This window comes from Catharus ustulatus, chromosome 9, assembly GCF_009819885.2.
Source record: "Catharus ustulatus isolate bCatUst1 chromosome 9, bCatUst1.pri.v2, whole genome shotgun sequence".
Taxonomy (NCBI): Eukaryota; Metazoa; Chordata; class Aves; order Passeriformes; family Turdidae; genus Catharus; species Catharus ustulatus.
This window is the reverse complement of record NC_046229.1, coordinates 10,420,536-10,445,182: the sequence shown is the minus strand read 5'-3', so window position 1 is coordinate 10,445,182 and position 24,647 is coordinate 10,420,536. Positions and strand designations below refer to the sequence as shown.

Below are 24,647 nucleotides of genomic sequence, written 5' to 3'. Positions count from 1 at the left end.
TTGTTTTTCTTATACCTGTCAAAACCTGATTATAAATTGTAATGAGGAGAAAACCACAAAGGATTAAAAAACTGGGCGACCATACCCACGTGGCGGTTCACCCAGAGATGACTCATTTCAGATGAAATTAATCCTTAAATAATGAAAGCAAATTAACATGTATATATATACTCAGGAAAAAAAAAATCTGCTCTCACTTTCATGCAACTAATTTATCTACTTCTATTTCTATAGTATGCTTAATCTTTTACAGGAAGAACTTTGCTACTTTTTAACATCAGCATTGTCATGAGAATTGAGGTCTATATATTGAGACATGTATGTACCTCCCCATCCCCTCAGGCCAATGAACCTGTGAACAAATTAACTCCTGAAAAGTCAGGCAATCCTAATCAAAACCTCCAGAACAATGTAGTCCCACTGCAACTCTGGCATGTTTACTAATGCAATAATGACTTTCTCATGGTTTCTGACTCCTTTAATGATTGTTATGCTCATTTCTCATACTTTTAGATGCTCAGTATACCCAGTATGGTCTGCAGGTTGTTCCAGGATTGTGCTGTAAGCATTGCCTTTCTATTCACATGTCTGTGGCCTCATTAGTTTTGATTAATTTCTGAGCTTGTCTTTCCAGACATCAGTTTTTAGAAGTTTTGAAATAATAAACTGTCAGGGCCACTCCTTGTTCAGCACCTGGGTTTCTGTAGCCTTTCTCAACCTTTAGATATAAGATGCTACTTAGATTAAAACTATTATGTTTTTCAGGAAAGAAAGGGCATGTCTACCCCCGCAGGTGCTGGAAGGATGGAGCTCTCTCCCCACCTCGCTTCTCCACACAGCAGTGTAACTGTGGTGCTGTGTTCTGCTAAAATAGCTGCCAGACAGGATCAGCTTGTACCTGATTAGCATGGAGCATCAGAGCCCAGTGCAGGCCTCTGTGCACCCATCCACACAGACAGGGACACAGTAAATACTTCATCTATCAACAAAGAGGAGCTGGGAGGCCCTGCAGTGCCAGAGCACTGAAACTACCCAAACTGGGAGCCAAGCTAACTTTCACATCCATCATTTTTATCACAATGTCTCCCATGTGTCTTGGTTGGGAATGCACCCCTGATGTGAAAAACAAACGCCCTGCTGTGTGTAAAATGAAAGGCAAAGAAACTGGACCTGTTTCATAACATTACCACACTTTTGGGTTTCCATGCATTTGAGAATGGTTTTGTGTAAGAGTATCAAACATTTCCAGATGAGTTGGACTAGTAATGGATTTGGCAACACTGGGCATGTCCCTGAAGCACAGAGCAGAGGTAGTCCCTGCATGTCCTCAAAAGCCTGCACATTGGGACACTCCCCCAATCCCTGTGGAGTTTACCACTGCATGTGCCAAAAGCCCACTGAGTCCTGAATATGCCAAACCTCCTAGGTACACATGGTACTACCAGAGGCACAGAGTTGAGTCCTGGCCATGGAGGGACAATTTAATTCAGTGTGTGCAGAAAGTCAGCTGACAAGTCAACAGCTGACAAGTTCCATGGGGCATTTATGCACAAGCAGCTGGTGCACAATCATTTTAATGAAAATAACTGCATGCCATTAAATATATAATGCACATATTAGCTTTCCTTGTTTGAATCAAGTGAATACTGCATTTATAGGTCAAAATGTCTTATATTACCTCTTCTCTGCATATATTTTTTTTAATTTTTCAATTAGCAAGGTATTACTGTATGTTTGTATAACCACTGCCTTTTGATGACAAAATGTTTTAGTCTTCCTTACCTTTTCTCTTTTACTCCCTATTATATTACTGGAGGATGAGGTTCATTAAAGTTTTCATATGTGAGATTTATATAATTCAAGCATCTTCTTCTGCTTGAAGATCGTGGATTTTCAAATGGATTTGTGATTGGCAGGGTCTTCATAAAGATAAATCAAACTCAGCAGTGATTCCTCCCCCTTTATTCTTTCATTTCCTGCTTCCTGATACTTATAATTGTTGTCTCGTCCTTGCACTTTTCTTCCACTTTCCTTTATTTTGTCAAAACAGGCCGTACAACAGAAAAATCTGGTCACATGTATGCCCAAGAGATTAATTGACCTTTGTACCTTTAAGCCTCCTGAGCTTGAGTTCAAGTCAGAACAGAAAAGACAGAATCTGCAGCAGATTTATCTCTCTGGAAATAAGTAACAGGCTCTTCAAAGCTCCACCAGAGGTATCTATTGCCTTATTTCTCATCTAATCTTACTCTAAGATCTGAATGTCTATAAATTGCTTGTGAAGATGGAAGCCTGGAGTAAAAGTCAAAACTGATTAGCTGCTTTTAGTTGTGTTGAAGATTGGGTGCAGTGTTGATTCTCAGTTGTAGGCCAAAGTCTGCTCCAGCGGAAGCTTTGACTGACCAGGAGCAGGGCTGTCCCTGCCCAGCAGTGAGAGCACTCAGCTGGATGAGCCTGCTTCAACCTCACTGCGGTCCGGAAAACAAGGAAATTAATTCCAGGCCGCCTGCAAGGAGAGGAGCCCCAGCCTTCTCACAAAGTGCCACTTCTTCTTTATGCACTTTAAAGTGCAAAAGCCGAAGCAAAACGAGCACAATCGGCCTTACACTTTCCCTGGATGCCTGTTATTTAGGGCTGCAAATAAAACTGGGTATAGTCGGTCTTCCTAGAAACAGCTTCAAGAGGCCACGACAAGCAGCAGTAGGGGAGATGCAAACCCTTCTTGTCGAATTTATGGGCCAGGCTCGTCTTTTGCCGCTTCCCCCCGTGTAGTGCAGCCCATGGCGTTTATCACTGCACCGCTCGGCGGGAGCGGCGAGGCTGGGCTGGGCTGGGCTGCCTGAGCTTCCCGAGGGAACCGGGCCGGGAGGGCACCAGAGATCAGCGGGGCAAACCCAATGAGGGGGCCCGATGGGCTGCGGGGAGCGGGTCGGTGCCGGGGTGGGGCTGGGCCGTGCTCCGAGCGCCGCCGGGGGCAGAGCCGTGAGGGCACCTCAGCCCCGCCGATCCCCGCTGCTGGACTTTCACGTTTGAACCGCCGGGGCACCCGCGCTGCCACAGCCCGGGGCGCGCTCCCGGCGGAAGCGGAAGGGCCGGGCAGCGGCGGCAGGAACGGCAGCAGCAGCAGCAATAGCGGCAGTAGCAATAACCTCGGCAGCGGTCGGTACCGGCGGTGAGTACGGGAAAGCTGCGGGGTTGCGAAGCCGCCTTATCGCCCCCCCACCGCCCCCCGCGCCGGGCGGGCCCGCCCTGCGCCGCCCCGATAAGGGGCAGGTGGGCGCACTCGGCCAAAATACCCCTGATCCGTGTGGCAGAAGCTGTTCAGTTGTTAGCGGCTTAAGTATTGTTAATATGTCTATATATATATACGTCTATACATATTAATGGCATGAATAGCTATGGTTATTTTACTACTGGAAGACTCCTTGCTATAGGTTAAAAATGAGTTGTAGCTGTGGGTTGATGAACTGGGGTAACGTGCTTTACTCTGGTTATTGATGCATCCTCCCAGCCTTATACTGGCCTTGAATTACTCTGAGCTTTAATTCCTTAACGTGAATATGGCAGTAGGCTGGTGATGTTAAGCTATAACCATATCTTGTACAGAATTAGTTTGCTTTTATGTTTGTTTTATCTCTGCCCTTCTAAGAAGAGGCTTCTAGCTTTTTAAATTAACTGAATAGTTATGGTTAGCATTATAAATTCTCTTAAATCCCCTGTTTTAGGGAACGATCTGAGTGGAAAGTATTTACATTTTTTTTCCAGTGTCTGCAATTCTGATGTGTTCTGTTCTTCCAGAAGCTATTGTTCAAATCTATCTGCAGTGTTACATGAAGCAAGATGGTTCTTTAAAATGTGCTGATGCTAGTTATTGATTAAATGCGTACCTTGTATTTTGGGCTGAACTCTTACCTTTAAGATGATTGCACAATATGGTTGTGTAAAGCATATGATTGGTATCTGATTTGTATTATAGGCCGAAGTGAATCAAAAAGCCTTACGTTTTTAGTTATGTTGCATGATACAAGATGTCTTTATTTAGGCAACTAAATTCAGGTAAACAGCACCCATTTGCATGTACCTGGCTGCAAAATGGCTGTGCAAGCTCAGAGTAGAAGAGAATACTATTGGCACCGTCATTCTGCCTTCTCTGACCTCCTACCCCAATAAAATAGATGTACATTTGCAGTTTGGTTCACCAGTGATTGTCTTCAGCTGGACTTAGCTCAGTGCAAGTCCAGGGCTGTTAGTTCAGTGTAATGATTGTCTTGTACCAGAAGGTGCTGACCCATTACAGTCCTGATAAGAAAGGCACTCCAACTCTAAAGTAGCATCTCAAATGATGTTTTTTAGAGCTAACCCTTTAAAGAAAGCGGAGGGTATTGATAATTGCGCATCCCTTTAGGTTCCGGGAGGCCCAACTTGTGCAGCATTGAGCAGAGCTCACACAGCACAGTGTGCAGGCTCTGTCCATAGCAGGGCTTACCCTGTTTTGGTCATTTGACCTGCTAGGGATTCCTTTACAAGAAAACACCTCTATTTACCACTTCTAGTGTCAAACAGAGAGGATGCTTGCTGGAGAACTTCTTGCTTTTTTTAGATTAAGGCAAGGACACATAGGTGGCATAATTGCAGGTGTGAGCTACCTGCAGACTCCTGTTCCAGGTTGCTGCTGAGCTTGTGCATCCCACAGCACAATGCTGAGTGTGAAGTGCAGCAAAAGATGATCCTGGACCTACTCAGGTTAACTGTTACAGGGATCCCCAGCTCCTTGGTGTACAATGGCCTTCAGGTCAGGATCCAACTGCTCTTGTATGTCTCTCTGAGAAACAAGTGAGCTGTTCGGTGTCTGCTGTTAAATCTACAAAAGTTTGACTTAAGAGGCTAAGCAAGAAATTGAAAGCATAAACTCTGTGTGAACACATCCATCAGCTGGGATCTAATTATATGAGGAAAATGACAACACTGAGAAGACCTATTTTGGGATAGTATACAATGTGGATGCTGAACTCCATTCTTCCTGCGTAGTTAGAGATTTGATTAACATTGCATTCTTCCACTCTTGGTTATTTTTGTTGCTTTTTTTAAAAACAAATAACATTAATGATTTTGGATGCAGCAGAGCTTGGGAAGTAACTCAAATCAGCTAGCCAGCTTTGGAACTCATCCTGACTGCAGATTCTTTTCAGCTGTTTGAGCAGAAACATAAATTGTGAGGATGTTGGGACATGCTGTAAGCCCTTCCTTTGTTGATGAAAAAGCTTTGCCATTGTGAGCAGGAAAGGTAAATTGTTGCAACTTGAAGAATTTCTGCAAAACTGATCTCTTTATTCTCTAGGCAAAAATGCCTGCAACATGTGACTTCGTTACACTCCACACTGGGCAGAAGATGCCTCTCGTGGGACTGGGAACTTGGAAAAGTGACCGTGGCCAAGTAAGTGGGGAACAATAGGATATTGTGCTCTCAACTAGTATGTGTGTTTGTGTACTTTTTTTGAAGGTCCCAGATCTGAGGCCTGGATCCTTTGCTTGAGCTGTTCTAGCCTTGAGTCCACTGAAGTTGGATGTATGTATGTGTGTATTTGTATGACTTAAGGCACAAAGACAGCAGATCCTTCCAGAAAGGAAGATCCCTTCAGACTTGTTAACCCTGGCCTCGGGCAGTGGTGTTCTGGGACATAAACCCAGAAGAAGACCAATGAATATAATATGGTGCTGGACTCTTCCACTGACAAGTCCTCAGGCTGCTGGTCTGACCAGACACCCCTCTGGCTTAGGCTGATGACTCAGCAGAAAGCATTATTTTGGGAGGCAGAAACTCAAGTTGTTCTTGTAATAAGTCCTGTTCCAGCAGCCAGCCAATGGTTAGCAGGAAAACAAAGAACTTGCTTGGGTCAGGCTGCTTTTAGAATAAGACCGCTCATGTATCATTAGACATTCACTCTGCTTCTGAATGCAGCGAGTTGGCAAACACCACACTTGGAAACGATTCTGTGTGTTACTACAAACAGTCTGTGGGAATGTTTGTGTGCTCCATGGTGTGCCTGCTATTGTAATGCTTCTCCCCTTTGTCTTTTTGTATCTCTTTCATTTAATTAAAATATACAATTTTTGGGGAAGAAATTGTACGTACTTCCTCTGAAAGGTAATGTCCACTGCTTGGTGGAATTCCTGGCTGGTACTCAGAGAATTGTGGAATCTCAGAATGGTTTGGGCTTGAAGAGACCAGAAAGACCATCTAGTTCCAAATCCCTGCTCTGGGCAGGGACACCCTTCCACTAGACCAGATTGCTCAGAGGTCAATCCACCCTGGCCTTGAACATTTCTAGTGATGGGGCATGCACAGCTTCTCTGGACTATGCACACCACTGCGTGTCTGTGCAGTAAATGGATGTCTCACTGCTAGTCTTGTGTGAGCTTTGTGATGTTGTTTGGAGTATGTTGGTTGACATTGTGCTCATGACTGAGAGGGAAGGTTAAAATTCTTCTCAAGGCATGCTATTCTCTTGTGCCAGCTAGAGGAAAAGGTGGGAAACAAGCTATGAAAATTAAATCTATTCAGAGCCATTTTACTGTGGGTTTTCCTGTCCAAACAACTGTCAGGACAGTGGATCTGTTGGGAATAGAAGTTGTACTAATGTGGAAGCTGAGTTGGTGTGAGAGTTCAGTCAACCTCTTGAGAGAGGAGAAGGGTGAATGTGCAGCTTTGCCACTTAAAACATCAAATGACAGCTGAATTAAAATTAACATGCACAAATTTAATGGGTGAATTTCCTTGCACTCAAAACAGTTAAATGTGCTTTGTCTAAAGCAAATGTCTGAAACGAAACAAAATATTAATGTGTTGTTTATTCTGTGAACTAATTGTTCTGAGAAACATGTGGCCTTAGAAAGGAACTGGGACAGATCCTGTTTGTGCATAATTTAAATCTAATTCAATTGGATTTTGCTATAATCAGCAGTGCTGCTGGCAGCTCAACCCCACACAGGATCCAGCCATCTTCTCTGGGTTTCCTTGGAAGTCATTGGGAGTCACTTCTTTGGAATATCTGATTCTTCAAAGACTTTGTTGTAGAATGTATTGAAGGCAAAATCTAGGAAGTACAGTGAAAAGGGCCAGAGTTATAGAAGTTTTTGCTATTCCTATGAAATAAATTAACTTGGGGCAAAGCAGCAATTTGGCAGTGTCCAAATGATTTACCCTTAAAAGGACATGATGTAGTTCAGGGATAATAACTGCTATTATGAATTAAAGACTAGGGGTGAGAAACCCAGAGAAGCAAAAGAATTAGCATTGATTAAATTTGGTTTAGCTGTTCCCCAAGTAGAGGCTATTTATCAAAAGCTCTTTTGTTTAAGGGTTGCATTAGAAGCAAGTGTGGAAATGGATGGCTTTTAAATTATTTTGGGTAAATATTTTGCAGAGTGTAATTCTTTCCCTTGCCAAGCTTGAGTAATTTCTTTATTACTGCTGTTACTGTTCCTGATTGTAAGCAAGCCTTGACCTTGTAGAGAGATCTTAGCAGTCCAGTACAAAGGTGTCATTGCAGCCTCAGTTTCCTAGATATTAATAAAAGGAAAATAATTGAATCTAATCCCATGTTGAAAGACGATAGGATTTTACAGGATTGACACCATACAAAATAATAGAATGTTTTGTGTTTTACATGATCAAATGCTAGAAAGGAAATTTGTTTTGCATGTTTCCATAGGAATATGATGGAGGGCTGTTGAATGGGAGGGAGCACAATACAGAAGTTTATGAGCTGGCAGCATGAATGAGTTCAAAGAGAAATCCATTCAGACAGGAGCATCAAGAATATCAGTACCATGGCTTTTTGATATTGCACCTGGATTATCTGTAATCCTTAAATGCTTTGTTCTCTCAAGTGAGCCATACTTTCAACCTGGAGGATTGATCCCCACCTGATGAGCAGCCTAACTGCAGTGGCAGAGGCTGGTTCTGTGGGACAGGGAGACACAGGGCTTGTATTTCTGTGAAACCTTAGATAAGCTGAAGAGCACCTCAGAAAACCAGCCAGACAGCGTGTCTTGTGACAGGATTGTAGCTTTGGGGGAGAATGTTTAGTTCCTGAAGTTTGTTAGACAATATAGAGAATCCTGGTTATGGGCACAAACAATTCACTGCTGTTAAGGAAGGGACTTAAATTTAATATTTGAAGGATAACAGGCCAGCCCCTTTATTTTAGTGAACACCACCTTTTAAATTTGCATTATTTGTCTGGTAGTGTGAGTTCCTTTTCAGCAGATTTTAATGCAATATTTAGAAACTGTGATATAGCAACACTTGGGTTCTGGTCATAGTGCATCTGAAGATCACATGCACTGATTGTTTTTTCCTACTTCCTGTCTGCAGAAGAACAGCTAAAATTTGTCAACTTTGCAGGAAGCAGGGGAGGCTGGTCAGAGCCTTTTCTTTCCCAGTAGTATTGAACTGTTAAGAGTGGAAATCTCTTCATAATGACTTGGGGCTGTGCATGAGAGGCTCCTGGGTCACTTGAACTCTGTTGCCTGGAAGTATAACAATGGCTTGTTAATTTTTTAACCTTTTGAGAGGCAAATTGAAGAACTGGAAAGCTAGTAATGGATGTTATAATTAATGGGAACTTGCAGATTGTGTTTCTGAATCTGCCACTGATACTGTGTTCATCCATCTTCAAAAGAGGGTGGATGGGTGGCAAGGCCAAGTCCCTTAGTGGGGTGTTTAAATGGCAGTGCAATTCCTTGGACTTGGCCATAAAGTGAAGGAGAGTGAGGCTCAAACTGCAATACCTGTGTCTGTTTTGGGGCAAGCCATTTGAAGAAAGGCACAAAACAGCTGATGAGGCAGCAGCAAGTGATACAAGGTTTGGGAAAGGTGAGTTGTGATGAGAGGGGGAAGCACCTGCAGTCAAAAGAGGTTTGAGAGGAGCTGTGCTGACACTTTCCAAGTGTGCAAAAAGCCCTCACAAAGGGCAAGCTGTGGATTTCATGTCAGGGAGGAATAGGTTGTGGCATCAGGACCATCTTTGTGAGTCATCTAAAAGACTTTGAGCATAAAGATTTCAAAGCATTAGAATAGACTGCCTGTCACAAGAAGGCTTATGACAAATGCGTGTAGGAGTGGTCTGGATTTACTCTGCCCGGCTGTGGGTCTTGAGGATAGACTGGAAGATGTCTCAAGATCCATTCAGACCTACTTTTAGTAAGAACTAACTTTTTCTCTAGGGATGGATTGGTGAGTCACACTTGAGCTCTGTGACTCAACTTGCCTAATGCAAAGTAAACTCACTAATTCTCCTTTGGTAGCAGTATTGACATTCTAAACTTAAGAATATATGGAAAGTTTGAAGGGTCATTTGGCTATTTTTACTGCACAACAAAAAGTACCCACAGGCATATGAATCTTCAACTGTTTCTGTTGTGTTTTTGTTATGTCCCCTACCATGAAAGGCATTTACCTCTCTGAAGTTAATATTGAAAATACAAAACTTCCTGTTAAAAAAAGTACTTTTTAAAACTTACATCTATATGTTATTTTTCCCCTCCAAAAATGCCTTTTTTCCCCTTTTTTTCACTTCTCCTCTTGATTGTTTGCCTTTTGTGTGAAACAGGAGCTCTCAGTTCACATTGGAATGTTTTAGTAGGCTGGGAGTAGCTTACCCAAATATAGATTTTCTTTCCTCAGATCCAAACCTTATTTAAATTATCAGTCCCATTTCTTCAGTGCTAGAAATTTCTCAAAACATGCTGATAAAACAATACAGCCTCTTGTTGATCACTTTGCTGAGATATGTTTGGAATGCTTTATCTCTGTTCTTCTGTGAGTGGTGCCTGCTTTCATTTATGGTAAACTTTGTGCCTGTTTGTTTGAAAAAAGTACTACTCTGATACAGGAAATAGGAGTTTCCAGATATAGGACATGGCTATTTTTGTGTCCTTCTCCACAAATCTCATCTTTTTGGAGGATAGATACTGAGTCTTAAAAGCCTTTACTATTTCTCAAGTGATTTCAAATTACTCTGCCTTTGATTTTGTAGTGACCTGAGAAATGTCTTTATCAGGTGAAGCAAGGACTGTAAGTACCATCCTGCTAGAGAAAGGAATAGTTCACTTCTGTAATAGAAGTGCTTTGTCATCCTGGCTAAGGGAAACTCAGCTGCACTCCAGTTTTCCTCTCAAAATGCCAAAGAATGCAGTCAGAATACCCTGTGTCTGCTTTTACTGCACTTCTTGACAAGAAAAACAAATTAAATCCACCAGTAGGAGAGAGATCTCACATTTGATTCCCCGTTGCCTTTTTGTAGCATCTGAAAGCAGGGCTGTGCACATCTTTGCTTGGTATTACTAATTTTGTCAGCTTTAAATTTGAAAATGCTGGTACTTTGATTAAGTTGAAATAAATCAATTTCTCTCTAGCCTTTGTGGACATATTTTTTTAACTCATGACGAGAGAGGTGTGATCTCTATTAACATTTATGGCCCTATTGTATCAAGCCTTATACACAGAGTAATTTACAGTCTCTCAGTCTAGAGAGACAAGACAGTTGGGTGCAATGTATAGAAATGCCTGTCCAGATTGGGTGTGTTATTCTTTCTGTAGTACTTCAGAAGGACAGATGTAAGAGAGAATGTGTGCTAACTGTCCACAGGAAGTTAAATGAAACAGACTTTACTAAATGGTTATCAGCCTAATGGGAGATGATGATTACACTGGCAACTGTAGTAATTCTTCATTCTTGCACAATCATTTATAGAAAATCTTTATTCAAAAGCTCCTTATGAGTCCTCACAAAGATGCCATTATGTGTTTCCTTCTGGTTTCTAGACTTGCTCCATATCTGAGGCCCACATGTGAAGACATTTGGTGCTTGTGCTTCATTAGAGCTTTCAAAAGCAGATACAGATTTGATGTAAAGTGCCTTGGTTTCCAAAAATCATTCTGGCTTTTATGTGACAGTATAGAGCAAGGGATGTGTTGCTGTTCGCAGCACCTTCATTGTCAGCAGTGTTGAAAGCAAAATGTGAAGTTGTGAGCATCATCAGGAATATCCTAGCAGTATGACTTGCACTGTTGTGCAATCATGAGACAAGAAAGAAAAATGTTCCATAAAAGAGCATTGTCTCGGTAATTAACTATGAGTGGCTGAACCAAACTCAAACTGTGATGATTCTGGAGTTAGAAGCCAGGCTCTTTCTTTACTGGGCAAGAGGAAACATATTCCAGGTTTGGCTGATGTTGATTTGTCCCTTTGGTCAGAAAAGTTTTCTTCCTAAGCCATGACTTACTTGAAAACTGCTTCTCATAGCTCATATAAAATGGAAAGTGTAACAACTACAGTGAAGAGTGGGGATTTGTTCTATCTGGTGCATTCATGCATGCTGGCCCTGTGTGCACAATCCATTTTCTTGTTCCTCTTGGAGTGTCTGCCAGCAGTTTGCTCTTCCCCCTAAGGACTGTGCTACAGAGAGTCCAGATCCTCCTGTTTGAATCTCATGACCTTATGCAGGCCTGCGTTTTTTGGGGGATGTTCCTCACTAAGTCTCTTGGATTTTTTAACTTTTCCCCAGTGCCACATCCTTTTTCAGTGACTGCATGGGCAATGTGTTTGTGGCTGCAGGTGAAGGAGGCAGTGAAACACGCTCTCAGCGTGGGCTATCGCCACGTCGACTGCGCAGCCGCCTACAGCAACGAAGCCGAGATCGGGGAGGCCTTCCAGGAATGTGTTGGACCCAACAAGGTAAAAACACAGGAACTGCCCTGCTGATGGTGTGCTGTGCCAACACTTACAGCTGTCCCCTTTGAAGTTAACATTTGTGGCTTTTCCTGCTGGTCTAACCCAGCTGTTTGCTATTTATCAGGAAAAGCATGAAGGAGGGCTTTCTCTCCTCTTAGAACCCTCCTGGCTGTCTTGGGAAGGAAAGATTGTCAGGGATATTTGGATGGAAGCTACAGAAAATGCCTTTGGTGGTGGTGGTATTTTTCCTTTTCCTCTCACCAAGTATCCCAATTTGGATACTTTGGGGTTCCCAAAATCAGTAGTTATAATGTAAAATATTTGTCATAATTTATATGAAAAGTTACCCTGACTTTCCAGTCTAGCATGCAATGGGGAATAGCCACAGCAAATTTAGTTTTTTGGTTATTGATAAAATATCAATTGTAGGTTTTTTGATTATAGATAAAATCTGACTCAGAAAATGTGGTGAGTTTTAATCTTTTTTTAAAACAGTGATTGCAAATGAAAGGTTCATAAATGTGACTCCAGAGTCTGCATCTGAGTTTGAAGCCTAAGTATAATGCAATGTGACAGGCATTCATATGTATGAGCTGAGGTGGAATCTTAAATCTGTTCCCTAAAGGGGCCAAAAGGATAACCTGTACAGCCTCACAGCCCAAGGAAAAGAAGTTTTCATGTTCTTGCTCTCCTGCTGCTCTTGCCTTGGCTTTAGGGCAGTCTCTTTGTTATGTGATGTGCTTGAGAGAGGCTGTTTTCAGCTTGCCCCAGGGATTCCTCCCTACTAGACAAAGGGAGGCATTTTGTTCAATTCATATTAGCTAGCTAACTTAGAACTAGAATTTGAATCAAAATTATTTAAAAAATAATTTTAAAATATTTTCCTTTTTAAAACAACATCCTTGTGTGAAACACAAGAAATAATTTAATGGTTGGAACAGAGAAACTAAGGAATTAATCATGCCAAATTCTTCAAAATAGACTTGAGTGATTTTGTCAGACGTGACACAGTGAGAAGGGTCCTTTCTGATGGAATTCTGTGCTTCAGTTTCCCAGTGTGATCTCCCTTTTGTATTTTATACTTTCTAGTTAACCAGTTCCCCATTGTTTTATTTCTGTTCTTACCCTTCCAACACAGGGTACAAGGCTCTCAGTTCTTCTTAGTGTGTTCTTTCCATAGCCTAGAAACTCAAATGCAGAGGTTTGGAAAATCTTCTGATTGTTTTCCCACGCTCTTTCTACAAGAAGCAATCTTGGTTTATAACATGTGATGAGTAAAGTAAGTTAGCTGGTTTGGCCAGGAATATGTGAATTGTTAAATGGAAATTTCAAAATTTGCATATGAATAAGCTGAGTAATCTTTCTTTTGGCCACATCACACTTAGTAATGGCTTTAACCCTTGAACTGGAAGTTCTGGAAGAGTGTGTGTATGTGGAAAGGAATTTTTGTGTTTTTCAAAACTTCTAATTGCTAAAGTATTTGATATACTTTAAGACTTGCTACTGTGTGTATTTCTCTGGCTCCTCTCCATCCAGTATATTTTTGAAAGGTTTAATTTGTTGGTTCCATGTGTTACCTTTTTTAAAAAAAACTCCATAACAAACCACAAAACTTCAGTTGTTCTCTTAGTTTTAAAACTAATTGGAGAATTGTTGCAACTCTTTCTGAACTTGCTCCAGTATATTATGCTCTCCTTCCTTTCTTGAAGGTTATTAAAAGGGAGGACCTGTTTGTAACATCAAAGCTCTGGAATACCAAGCACCACCCAGAAGATGTAGAGCCAGCGCTGAGGAAAACACTTGAAGATATGAAACTGGATTACCTGGACCTGTACCTCATGCACTGGCCTCATGCCTTTGAGTAAGTTCTAGATGCAAAGGGCACAGAATGCAGAAACACCAGTTTTACATAAGTGGCTCATGTTATATCCTGAGGATGTTCTTTCTGAGCTGTGAATTTCTTCCTGTTTATGCTACCTGCAAGGTGTTTTTTGGTGTTTAAAGTTTAAAACAGCCTAGTGTCTTCATCTAGGCATTGGGGAAGTGTAGCAGCTGTTCTTGGTTCTGCCATTGGCCTATCTGGTAACCTTGAGGAAATACTAGAACTGCTCTGTGCCTTAGTTGTACTGATCTGTAAAATGGGAATTAACTGCTTGATAAAGACAGCAGTTTTCACTTGTAGTTATTTACTGTACTGGAATGGACAAGCACATGCAGTATCATGGTGGTCTGTATGAGGTGGAAGTAAATTGACTAATTATGACACAAATTGCAGTAATTCTATGATTTGAGGAGATAAGAGAGAAGAAAGTTTTCCATTTAAGTGCTAAATGCACTTATCTTACAATCCCACTAGAAGCACAGTTCCGTATTCTGTTTCCTTGTAGATGTGGAAGAGGTTGTTTCCACATAATCATCAAAAAGGCAGGAGGAATTAATCTCCTTGCCAGATGTTTGCATGGGATCTTCACTCAAGCCTTTTCAGTTTAAGGGGCTTCTGTTCTACAAATCTGAGAGTTTTTTCTCTTTCCAGTCATATGAACTGAATTTTACAAATGTCATACACTAATGATAAAATGAAAGATGGTCAAAGTATAAATATATTCCTCAGCATAACAGAATGAGGAAGTGTTTTTACCTAGAACTGCTCTGGAGGAAGAGCTGTTGAAAATTCCCTGTTGTGCAAGAGGTTTGTTTTACATTTGCTTGAAAATACCACCCCATCAAACATTGCTTTGATAATGACACATAACACAAATAATAATGTGTGTTTAGATACTACTAATATTTAAATTTAGATTATATTGTGATACTCTTGATAAAACTGACAGTCTAATAAAGCAGTTTCATTTCTTTTCTCATTGGAAACGATATACCCTGTAGTTTTCCATTATGTCTACTTAACTGTTTTAATGCATGCTTATTTATGATGCCTGTTGCATTTGGAGTCTAAGCTAAGGAATGTTATTTACAGAGAAATCAAAACAATCTTCTAGATGAAAATCACAGTGCCTTTAGATCTTGAAAATTACTCTCAATACAATACCCTTCTGACTTGGGAGCTCAGAAGACTTTCAGAGTTGTTTTGGTTCTAGATTTATCAGTGACATGAAGAACCACCTCCCCTTGTCCCCAGGTAGTGCCATTTCTCACACCATTCACTGCTTAGCTAGAGCAGTGTCAGAGTCTCAGTGCTGAGCAAGCAGAGTCCTGTAGTGATTACACAGCAGGGCTCTATCAGAGGGATTGCTGGTACCCTTCCCAGCATGGACTGCTCACAGACCTTTGGCTGTGGGGGTGTCACCTGGCACAGCTGGGTACTTTGTGTCTAAGTTTTTTTTTTTGTTTGGGTTTGTTTTTTAAATTTTGTTTGTTTGTTTTGTTGTTTTGGGTTTTTTGGGTTTGTTTTTTTTAATGTGTTGGTATGACTGATTGGAAGGAAACACACCCAACCTATAAACATGTACATGTTAAGACTTCTGGGAGAATCTGTGCTTGTCTTGACTAGTACAGTTTTTCCTAGATAGCTCTTAAACCCAGATCCCTTTGGTAGCAACTCCAAGCCTCCCTCTGAGTTGCTGCTCCCTAAATCAGCTGTTTCATTGGGATCTAAGTGTGCAAAGAGCTGCTGCTATGTGTACAGTGGTTTATCAGTTTTGTGTAGTCACTGCTGTATAGGTTAGTACTTCAAAGTGTTGTGTAACAACTTTACATGGGAAAGACTGTCTTGTGTAATAACTGCTTATAGCTTAAGTCATGAAATGGAATTGAACAGATTAATTCAGTTTGTACTGTCCCTCAGACTATGCAGAAACTTTCAGGACTACTTTGAGGAAGGTTTCTTTAAGTGAAGAACTAACATAAATAATGTGGTGTATGTGCTTACACTTCACCTTTGATGCTGTAGACGAGGGGACAATCTCTTCCCCAAGAATCCCGATAACACGATGCGTTACGACTACATTGATTACAAGGATACCTGGAAGGCTATGGAGAAACTGGTGGAGAAAGGTCTTGTGAAAGCCATTGGGCTGTCAAACTTCAACAGTCGTCAGATCGATGATGTGCTGAGTGTGGCTACTGTGAAGCCAGCTGTGCTCCAGGTAAGGTGGATAAAGGAGACAAATACCTTTCCTATTTGTCCGTAAGAGTGAAGAATTTGCAAACCAGTGTCATGTGTTTAGCACAAGAGGTGCAGCTTCTTATTTGCAGAGAAGAATATAGGCAGCTCTGCAGGAGCAGGCACACAGAGGCTGTCTCTCCCAGCAGACTGGAAAGGAGGCCTACATTCATGTTCTGTGGACATTTATACCTGCTTAGATGAACAGGTCTGTGGAAGAGTTCATCTTCCACGTGAGAAACAATTTAGTCTACAAAAAGGAAAGATTGTGAGGGAGTAACTTGAATCCCTACTGCATAGAAGTTCCTTGCTTGTTGGATGATCTGTTTGGTATCAAGAGAAAGTCCAGCACCAAGCTTAGGTGATCTGTTTTCGTTTCCTGTAAGCTTAGCCTACCAGACACTTCTTTCTCCTGGCAGTGACTTGAGTTACTAAGGTTAACTTAAACTTTATACTCATAAGGTTTTCTGCAATGAACTCCTTGATATGTTTGGTTCTTTTGTGCTTGACTTCCTTGGTTTGTTTCATTGTGTGTTGATAATGTGTTCTGTAGCCACTCATTGTAGGTAATTTTCATAGGTGGAATGCCATCCTTACCTAGCTCAGAACGAGCTGATTGCTCACTGCCAAAAACGAGGACTGGTGGTCACTGCCTACAGTCCCCTTGGCTCTCCAGATCGCATGTGGAAACACCCCGATGAGCCTGTGCTGCTAGAGGAACCTGGGGTCAAAAAAATTGCAGAGAAATACAGCAAGTCACCTGCACAGATCATCCTCAGGTACAGAACAATTGTGAGAGAGGTGGTGTTTGGGACCCAGTCTTCAGTTAAGCAAAACATACAAGCTAGAAGGAATCCACTTAAAGGGAGTCAGGGAGGAGTTGAAATCACAAGGAATGCCAAAAGCAAACCCCACTTGGTGCTTGTTTTACAAAGCTGGTAGAGTTGGTCCTGCCTTAGGGCAGGCAGACTAGATCAGAGGGGTCCATTCATGGCCTGGATCCATGTCTGAGATAGTTCACATGGACTGATGCCATGTCTGGGACAGTTCCTTTTCTGCTGGGAAATAACAGTAGGACAATTAAGGCAGCTCTGTACCACATTTGAGTGCTGCCCACTGAATTTGCATGTGGCCAGTTCCTTGAAACCTTTAGTGCTTGCTGCTGCACTCAGGTGGGCTCCCAGGAAGAGGGGGTGAGGAAGACTTGCCTCCTCTGTACTGAAGAACTATTAGCTGTTTTGTTTTTATATAGCCAGGTATGGGATATTAGGAAACAAGGTGACTGAGTGATACCCAGGAAGTGAACAGTACCTTGTAAACTAAAATTGACTTTCTATCCTTGTTTTTGTTGACTGGCTTGTATCCATCAGTGTCACTACCACAGTTTTGTGCAATAGCAGGTTACTCAGAGAGCTGAATATGTTTGAGAGTTTGTGCTCAAGCCACAGACAGGCACTTCAGGGATTTGGGTTTTCATCTAATTTCTGAGTGATTGTCAGGTTAGAACTTGCTTGAAATGCCTAAGTATGCTTCTCTGACTGTTTCTTGGATTTTTAGCTTAAAACACTTGAAACCTGGGTGCTTGTTCCAAGGCATGAACATCTTCCCCTCTGTGATGAATTCAGTTGTTATTGTCTTGCTTGAGCTTGGATGCACCAGGTCCTAATACAATACAGGACCGTGTCACTCCTGTTGAGATTGTAATTTCACAGTGGCATCTCTGCTGCCACAGATTATTACTCAACCAAAATAAATACTTATTGTTCTTGGACTGCATGCACAGACAAAGTCTCTCACCTCTTCTTGCAGATGGCAAGTGCAGCGTAAAGTGGTTGTCATTCCCAAGAGTGTCACTCCTGCTCGAATTCAGCAGAATCTCCAGGTAAGCTGAAAAGGAGGAGTTGCAGAAATGCCCTTTTCATGTGAGTAATTGCTATATTGTCCTCCAACTTGCAGAGCAGCAAGCTGCTTGGTTCATACTTGTTCATCAGTGTATGCACACGCTGGGGAGGGAGGGTAAAAATGCTTTTTAAAAACAAACGATGTCTTTTAAGCAACTTGGTGTGTGAGTGTGTGCAATGGCCACATGCACAGTCTTGTTATCAGAAGGTAAAGAATGTACTTTGTAGAGGTATAAATAAAAAATCTGTATTTAAATTTTTTGAGACACAGATTTATGAAATAGGGAGTCTTCTAATTACTCTCAGTGATTCTTATTTATGAGTAATAGTTGCTCTGTCCTGCAAGTGAGGGCTGGTGACTACTTCTCCAGCAAATTGCCATTATAGTGATGCTGAAAGAGTAAGTGTGGTTCACTTCTGCTCTGAAGTAGATGCTTTAGAAATTATTTGAAAACCCCGACTTTAAATAATCTTGTGATGTTTCTGAATCACCTCCTCTGATCTTTTTTCATAAAGATTGGCTTGTTACATACTTGTTTCTAAGTAAGGAGTTGTTTCTGTCACTGTTACTCCCATTAATCTGAATTCTGGCATGTAGTGTGCTGCTAGAAATCTTAAGAAATTCCCATAAATTCTGCAGTTGCTCGAGGTTTAGATCTACATGGAAACAGAATATTTTTCCATTAGGCAGCACTTACTGTGAGAAACAGTCCCACTGCTTTCCATCTTAGTGGCAGAGCACTATGCAGTACCAGAGTAAGCTCAGAGCTGGCAGGTGTGCGAACAGCTCAGACTTTCAGCCTTTGCTGTGGTGTTTGTTAAGAGTTTAATTGCAATTTCATATTTATTAGCAGAAAACAAACTGATGGCAACCTATCGTTATTGAGTAAAGTCTCTGGCTTTTGTTCTCAGGTGTTTGACTTCAGCCTCACAGAAGAGGAGATGAGCCACATTGGAAGCCTGAATAAAAACTGGCGTTACATCGTGCCAATGATTACGGTAAATTTCTTACTTTTCTAATAGTTTTCATTATGTGCATATGGCCACCACTTGGGATTTTCAGAGTTTTGTTTCTTTAGTGTTCCATCAGGACTACTTGCTCATAAGAACACTGCATCTTCTTAGAGTATCTAAGATGAAAGAATTTTTCAAAAGCTGGGTACAGAAAAGGCAGCTTGTTGAAAACTTTTTTCCTCTGTTTTGGACATGGATGGCTCTCTTGAATTCTTATTACTGATTCCCATGGGTCTTTAAGTCAGAGTCCCATCTTCAAATCTCACCAAACTCCTGCTGATTTGTTCTTCTCAAGTCCAAGCAGGCTAAACTCCATGGCATTCCTCCATTCCTCCAGAAGTACTCTTCCTGTCAGCTGTCACTGTATACTTTGTACCATAAACCTCTAAGATCAGTGAAGACTCAGGGTGCTGCTGCTTCTCGACATCCACTGGGGAAGTCACATCAGGGAATTTGTCCCCTCCCCTCTTCTACATTTCCCCCTTTTCAGAATTTGTTGTAATGACCTTTTCCAATACAAGTTTGGATTAGGTTGTTGTGTTTTTCTTCCCAAATCATTAACTGCAACATCTTTTACCATCAGTAATTTACCGTGTCACATGAGTTACCTTGTGTGCTAGCAGAAGCCAGTTTGTTTTTGGAGAAGCCACTGCCTTGTAAGTGTTGAAGTTCTCCTGGTCTTTCTTTTATTACATTAAAGCCCGAAACTTGTTCCTTTTCTGTCATTGCAGAAAAGACAGTCAAAAAGACAGTCAATGCCCTGTTGTCTTCTGTCTTCATAGCATTTTTCATTTCTTTTTGTCCTGCTTCTGACTTTACAACAGAAAGCTGCTGCCATTTCCTGGTGCATCACTGGCCAGGATTTGGCAACTGTAATAAGTTGCTGCGGTTGAGCTGTAATGAATCTGAAGTGATCCCTTCTCTGCTATACAATACACTGTACAGATACAGGAAATCTCAGCAAATTTGGGAGCTGTCAAGCATAGCCTGGCCTCTTCAGTGCTTTGCCTGTAAATTATCCTTCAGCAGTGGCTACTGCAGTAGGATTCCCTGGGGAAAGCTTTTCTCCAGGATTTATTGTTGTGGGTTTTTTGAATACTTGAGAGTAGATCAGTGACCAGTCCAAGTTAAAATAGAAGCTGTGAATTCGTGGGGAATTACTGTCTCTTATCAAGAGTAGATACATGTTACAGCTTTCACTGTTTGTCATTCCTGCATGAGCCTCAAGGCCACCCTTTTAACTGTATGTGTGCATAAATATAAACCCTCACATCCCTGCAGCCAAAGTTTATGGATCAGGAGTCTGTATACCAAACAGGCAGCTTAGCTGATGATCTGTGTGGGGGTAGTGAAAAGCACCGACAATACATTTCTTTAAAGTGCTTTGTTACTCATGCTGCAAACAAAGTTGTTTTGTTAATGAAACTGCAAAATTCTTTAAAATATTACCTGGCTTGAATGAACCAGGGATAATTCATGTGCTTTTGTTACCTGGGAGACCTGATCAGATCACAGGGATTCACAAAGGAGAGATGAAAAACAGTTCAAAGTGGCAGCCCATCCAGCTTGAGAAAGGGTGAATGTGATGCAGCTGGGCTTCAAAGATATTGCCATATTGTCAGATAACAAGACAGGAAGAAGCAAGATGAGTACAGTTAAATCACGCTCTGTAGCTCTAAGATCTCTTATGGAACCTTTTGTCTCCTGCCCATCCCTTCTGGGCTTATTGGAAAGAATTTTCATCAACTGTGAATTAAAATTCCTGCCTAACCTTTCATGCCTATCTCCACTATGAATCCCACTTAGTGTCTGGATTTCAAAGTGTGATATGGCAGTGACATGAGAGCTCCTATCATAACTGATGAGACAGTTCCTGGCTTTACTTCATTGATCTATAACCACAAGTTCTTAAAATTGTGCCACTCTCTTCCTCGTTGTGTAGCTTTAAAGTCTGAGGGGAGGCTATTACATTGCATGTAGAAAATTAAAGTTGCTTTATACTTTTAACTGTTCATTATCTGGATAGAGTTTGGAAGTTACCTTGCAGCAATCTGAAATCCCAACATTTTTGGAAACATATAACTGGCTAAGAAATATGCTTAAGTGAAACTTAAATGACTGTCAGGCCAGGAGAGGATGAGTGTCATGAGCACATCATGATTTCTTTCTAAGAGTTAGCTATTGTCGACCTGCAGGTGTGTTCATTGCTGATTTTATCCCCTCCTCCTTCTCAAATTCCTGGAGTAGACTGGAATCAGTGATGTGAAACATTGCTTCTGGCAGCTGCTGTCTTGGCCTGCTGTGAGCAAGAATGCTTGCCTGTTCTGTGTGGATGAATATGCAGGGGGACACAACTGGGGGGGAAGTGAAGAATATGAATTCTAGGAACATGAGGCTTTCGAGAGAACTTGAGGAAACCTGAAGCTACTGTGATACTTCCGTCCTGTTTTAAGGATTGCCTTCAGCTGACAGCTTCATTTCAAGTCTGTTTTAATTTGAGCATTAGTCAAATGTTACACCGTAACATCTTCGTTCCGTGCTCTGCAGTGCCCCCAGGTGCCTCATTTCATTTAAACAGCTCATGGCAGGAATCCCAGTCGCTTTGAAATGCAGGTTTTATATTCAAAACTAATGGGGCATTTGCTAATTGATACTTGGTTTGGAAGTCCCTGTGATTTCCTCTGCCCATAACATTTTGAGTGATCACTACCATCACACTTATATGTATAATAAAGCAAGGATTTAATTAATATAACTTTTATTGAGGCATTAGTTTTTTAACAGGTTTTGACTGGATGATGCTTGCCTGACATGTGGGGAGGTGTGTACTCTGGGCCAATGCTGCACCCAGACTTCCCCAAACGTTACAGATGAGGTTTTCACCTCAGCTACACGGAAGTTGGGGGTGTTGCAATGGACTTGGTGAAACTAGAAATGCAAGTTGTGCATCTGAATGCTTTGAGGTGGGATATAGGAACTGAGACTTCTGCATGGCCATGTCTGGTTTTGGGCCAGCCCGAGCCTCTAATAATCTGTGAATATTGATTCCAGTGCTCCCATTTTACAGCTGGACAAGCTGGTCTTCTGTAGAAATGTTCCTAAAAGGAGTTCAGTGACACTATTAATGCCTCAGTATATGACCCTGAGCAAGCCTCTCAATGTGTTTCATCCTATCCATGTCTAAAATTGGCAGCCCAGCAATTCCCCATTATAGAAATATGGACAAAGGCTCCAACTCCAGTAAAGTGTTTTGAAGTGTGCATGTTACAGCACTCACTCAGTAACAGCTACAAGGCACAAGGCTTTTAACTATCCTTAGTCTAATTCTTCAAGTCTCTGCAGCTTGAGAGACTCTTGCTCTAGGCTACAGATGTCTGTCTTTTCTTGAAAAGCTAATAGGACTTGGGAGTAGAGGGAAGAGCTCTTGTTTAAGCTGAAAAATGTACTCCCAGATGTTTGGGATACAACGGTTTAGAAATCTAAATGATGAGAACTTGAAACTTAGAGAAAGAATCGAGATATTATCTTTCTGACTTGTCTGTCTTGTTTCACAGGTGGATGGAAAGCTGGTAGCCAGAGATGCTGGACACCCCCACTACCCCTTCAATGACCCCTATTAACTACTGGAAAATAAGGTGTTCAAGTAATGCTCCTGTGCCTGCCTCTCCACGAAGTAATTGTTACCACGATTTGTCAAAAGCACCGTCCAAATTAAGCCTTCCTTCCCAAGTAGGTTTTCCTACAATGTGCTACTTCTAATCGACCTCCTGCCTGGAGATCCTGTAGCTTCCGTGCCAAAGTTTGTGGATCTATTACAATAACTGCAAGCTGGCTCCTGGAGGCATCACATCTTTTGGAGATTAGATAAAGAGTGATGGAGTCTAAGTCAAGTTCCAAACACATCGTTATCAGACTAGGGCATTACTTTGAGTAGTTACTTTGGTCACTACTGTGAAACGGTTCTGAAAACTTCAGTTACTGCCATGATGAGGGGAAAAAAAGAAAGGTGAAGGTGTGAAAGGTTTTTAAGGCTAAAGAATTGCTCAGCCATCAACTTTGATATCTTTATTAGTAATTTTTTACAAAGGGAAAAAAGTGAAATGTGCTACAGTTGCACTATGTCCATAAACCATTCATTAAAACCCAAGTAATCAGCCATGCCCAGTGCTTTTTTCTACTTCATAGCACTTCTGAGACCTATTGTTCTCAGTTATCTCTTTCTTTTAATTTGCCTGTAGATTTGAGCAGAGTAAAAGCAGACCCTGGAGCGGGCCTTCAGGGCAATCCTCTAGCTTGTCACAGTGCTGGGTTTCAGCTCTGACAGCAGCTCTGATTCTATCACAAAAGCCACAAGAACTTTTCAGCAAGTCTTGCAGAAAAACATCCTGCTTTTCCTGTGAAGCTATCCAGTGTTTCTTTACCAAAGATGTCCATGTTGAGTTCTGGAAGGTCACAAAATTAGTTCCTAATTGTACAGTAAGACCAAAGACCTTTCAGACCTCCCAATGTTTTAATTTTGCATTTTTGGCTGTTGCCAAAAAAGTCTTTGGTTGATGCTTAGGAGAGCTGCTCCTGTCTCCTGCTGTACCACTGACCTGCTGGTAACTCGGGGTGAGTTATTTGCCTTTTGTGCCTATTTTCCTACTTGCCACGTCTCTCTGTTCCCCTGGCAGGGACTAATTTGCTGAGTGCTGATGCACTCTTGGACTGGAACTCCAGCAGTTTTCTTTTGTTTCAGTCTCCTAATGAATTAGCTGGTCATCTGAGCACAAAGGGCATGAGGTGTTAGTTACCTACCTGTGCTCTGGTGGTGACAATTTCTGTGGCCTTAGAAACATCAACACTTGATTTTGGTCCTCTCTACCTGTTAAGTAGGATTAACTTTTCCCATAATAGCAGCAAGAAATTTGAAAAATAGTCTTGTGTATCAAATAGTTCAAAAGTTAAAGAATTAGACACTTTAATTTGGATAAACTCATTTGCAATAGGCCTATAGCAAATCTCTGTATTCATTTTGAGCATAAAGCCTTCTCAGGTAATTCCTGCCCTGGGCCTCACAGTGTGCAGCTGAACTGCAAAAAAAAAAAGGAGAAAAAAAAAAAAAGGAGTGAAACCCATTTATCACTCCTTGTAAACCGCAGGCAAAATTTCAGGCCCTTCTGTTCCTTTGTAAAATGTTTCCTAATTCCTGATAAATGGAAGCCATTACACCTCATTTAGGATTCTTTACTAGACTGGACATTTTCTCCTAAGGAAAATTAAATTCCTGTTGGTTTCTTTAATTGTTCTAATCAAACACGGTGACTTTAAATACGGTTCTTGTTCCAATTATTAGGCAAGCAATTGTACTTTGAAGGCACGCTGGAGACTGCAGTCCTCCTGCCAAGGACAGTGGCTTTTTTTGCTTGTCCCACTTGCATGTTTGCTTGTTTAAATAAATTCTGTATTCATTGTATGGCTTTGAGACTTTTTTACCCCCCACTTATCTCAAGGCCCCAATTAACTTTCTCTAGTTATTTCTCTGAGCAAGAGTACCAAGAAAAGCAAATTAATGCTGTAGCTCTGTGAACCCCACACTTCCCCGCTCTGTGCCTGCGGGGAGGGACAGAGCGCACTGAAGCTGGAGAACTTTTACCTTGAAATAGTAGAGCCTGGAGGTCTCGGTGCCGGGCTGTGCTGTGACAGGGCAGCGGCCATGTCAGCCCTGCCTGCTCCTGTGTTCATGTGCCAGGAGAGAACCGAGCATCTCCGTGAGCTGGGCCGGGGACTTGCTCGCCTGGAGGAGGCCGAGAGCGGAGGCAGAGCCCGGGCCGGGGTGCCAAAACCTCCCGGGCTGGGGCTGAGGGGCTCCCACAGCCGGGCTGAGGGAGCGGG

General features: G+C 41.8%; 1 protein-coding gene across 1 annotated transcript; it reads left to right on the top strand.

Annotated features, from left to right (window-relative positions):
* Positions 1-3,065: 3,065 nt before the first annotated feature.
* Positions 3,066-24,228, top strand: AKR1A1 (aldo-keto reductase family 1 member A1). The gene is made up of 9 exons (XM_033067800.1): positions 3,066-3,172; positions 5,339-5,434; positions 11,622-11,741; positions 13,448-13,599; positions 15,646-15,841; positions 16,438-16,637; positions 17,668-17,740; positions 18,672-18,758; positions 22,328-24,228. The coding sequence occupies exons 2-9, from the start codon at positions 5,345-5,347 to the stop codon at positions 22,391-22,393; spliced, it is 984 nt and encodes a 327-aa protein (XP_032923691.1). The 5' UTR covers positions 3,066-3,172; positions 5,339-5,344; the 3' UTR covers positions 22,394-24,228.
* The last annotated feature ends 419 nt before the right edge of the window (positions 24,229-24,647 follow it).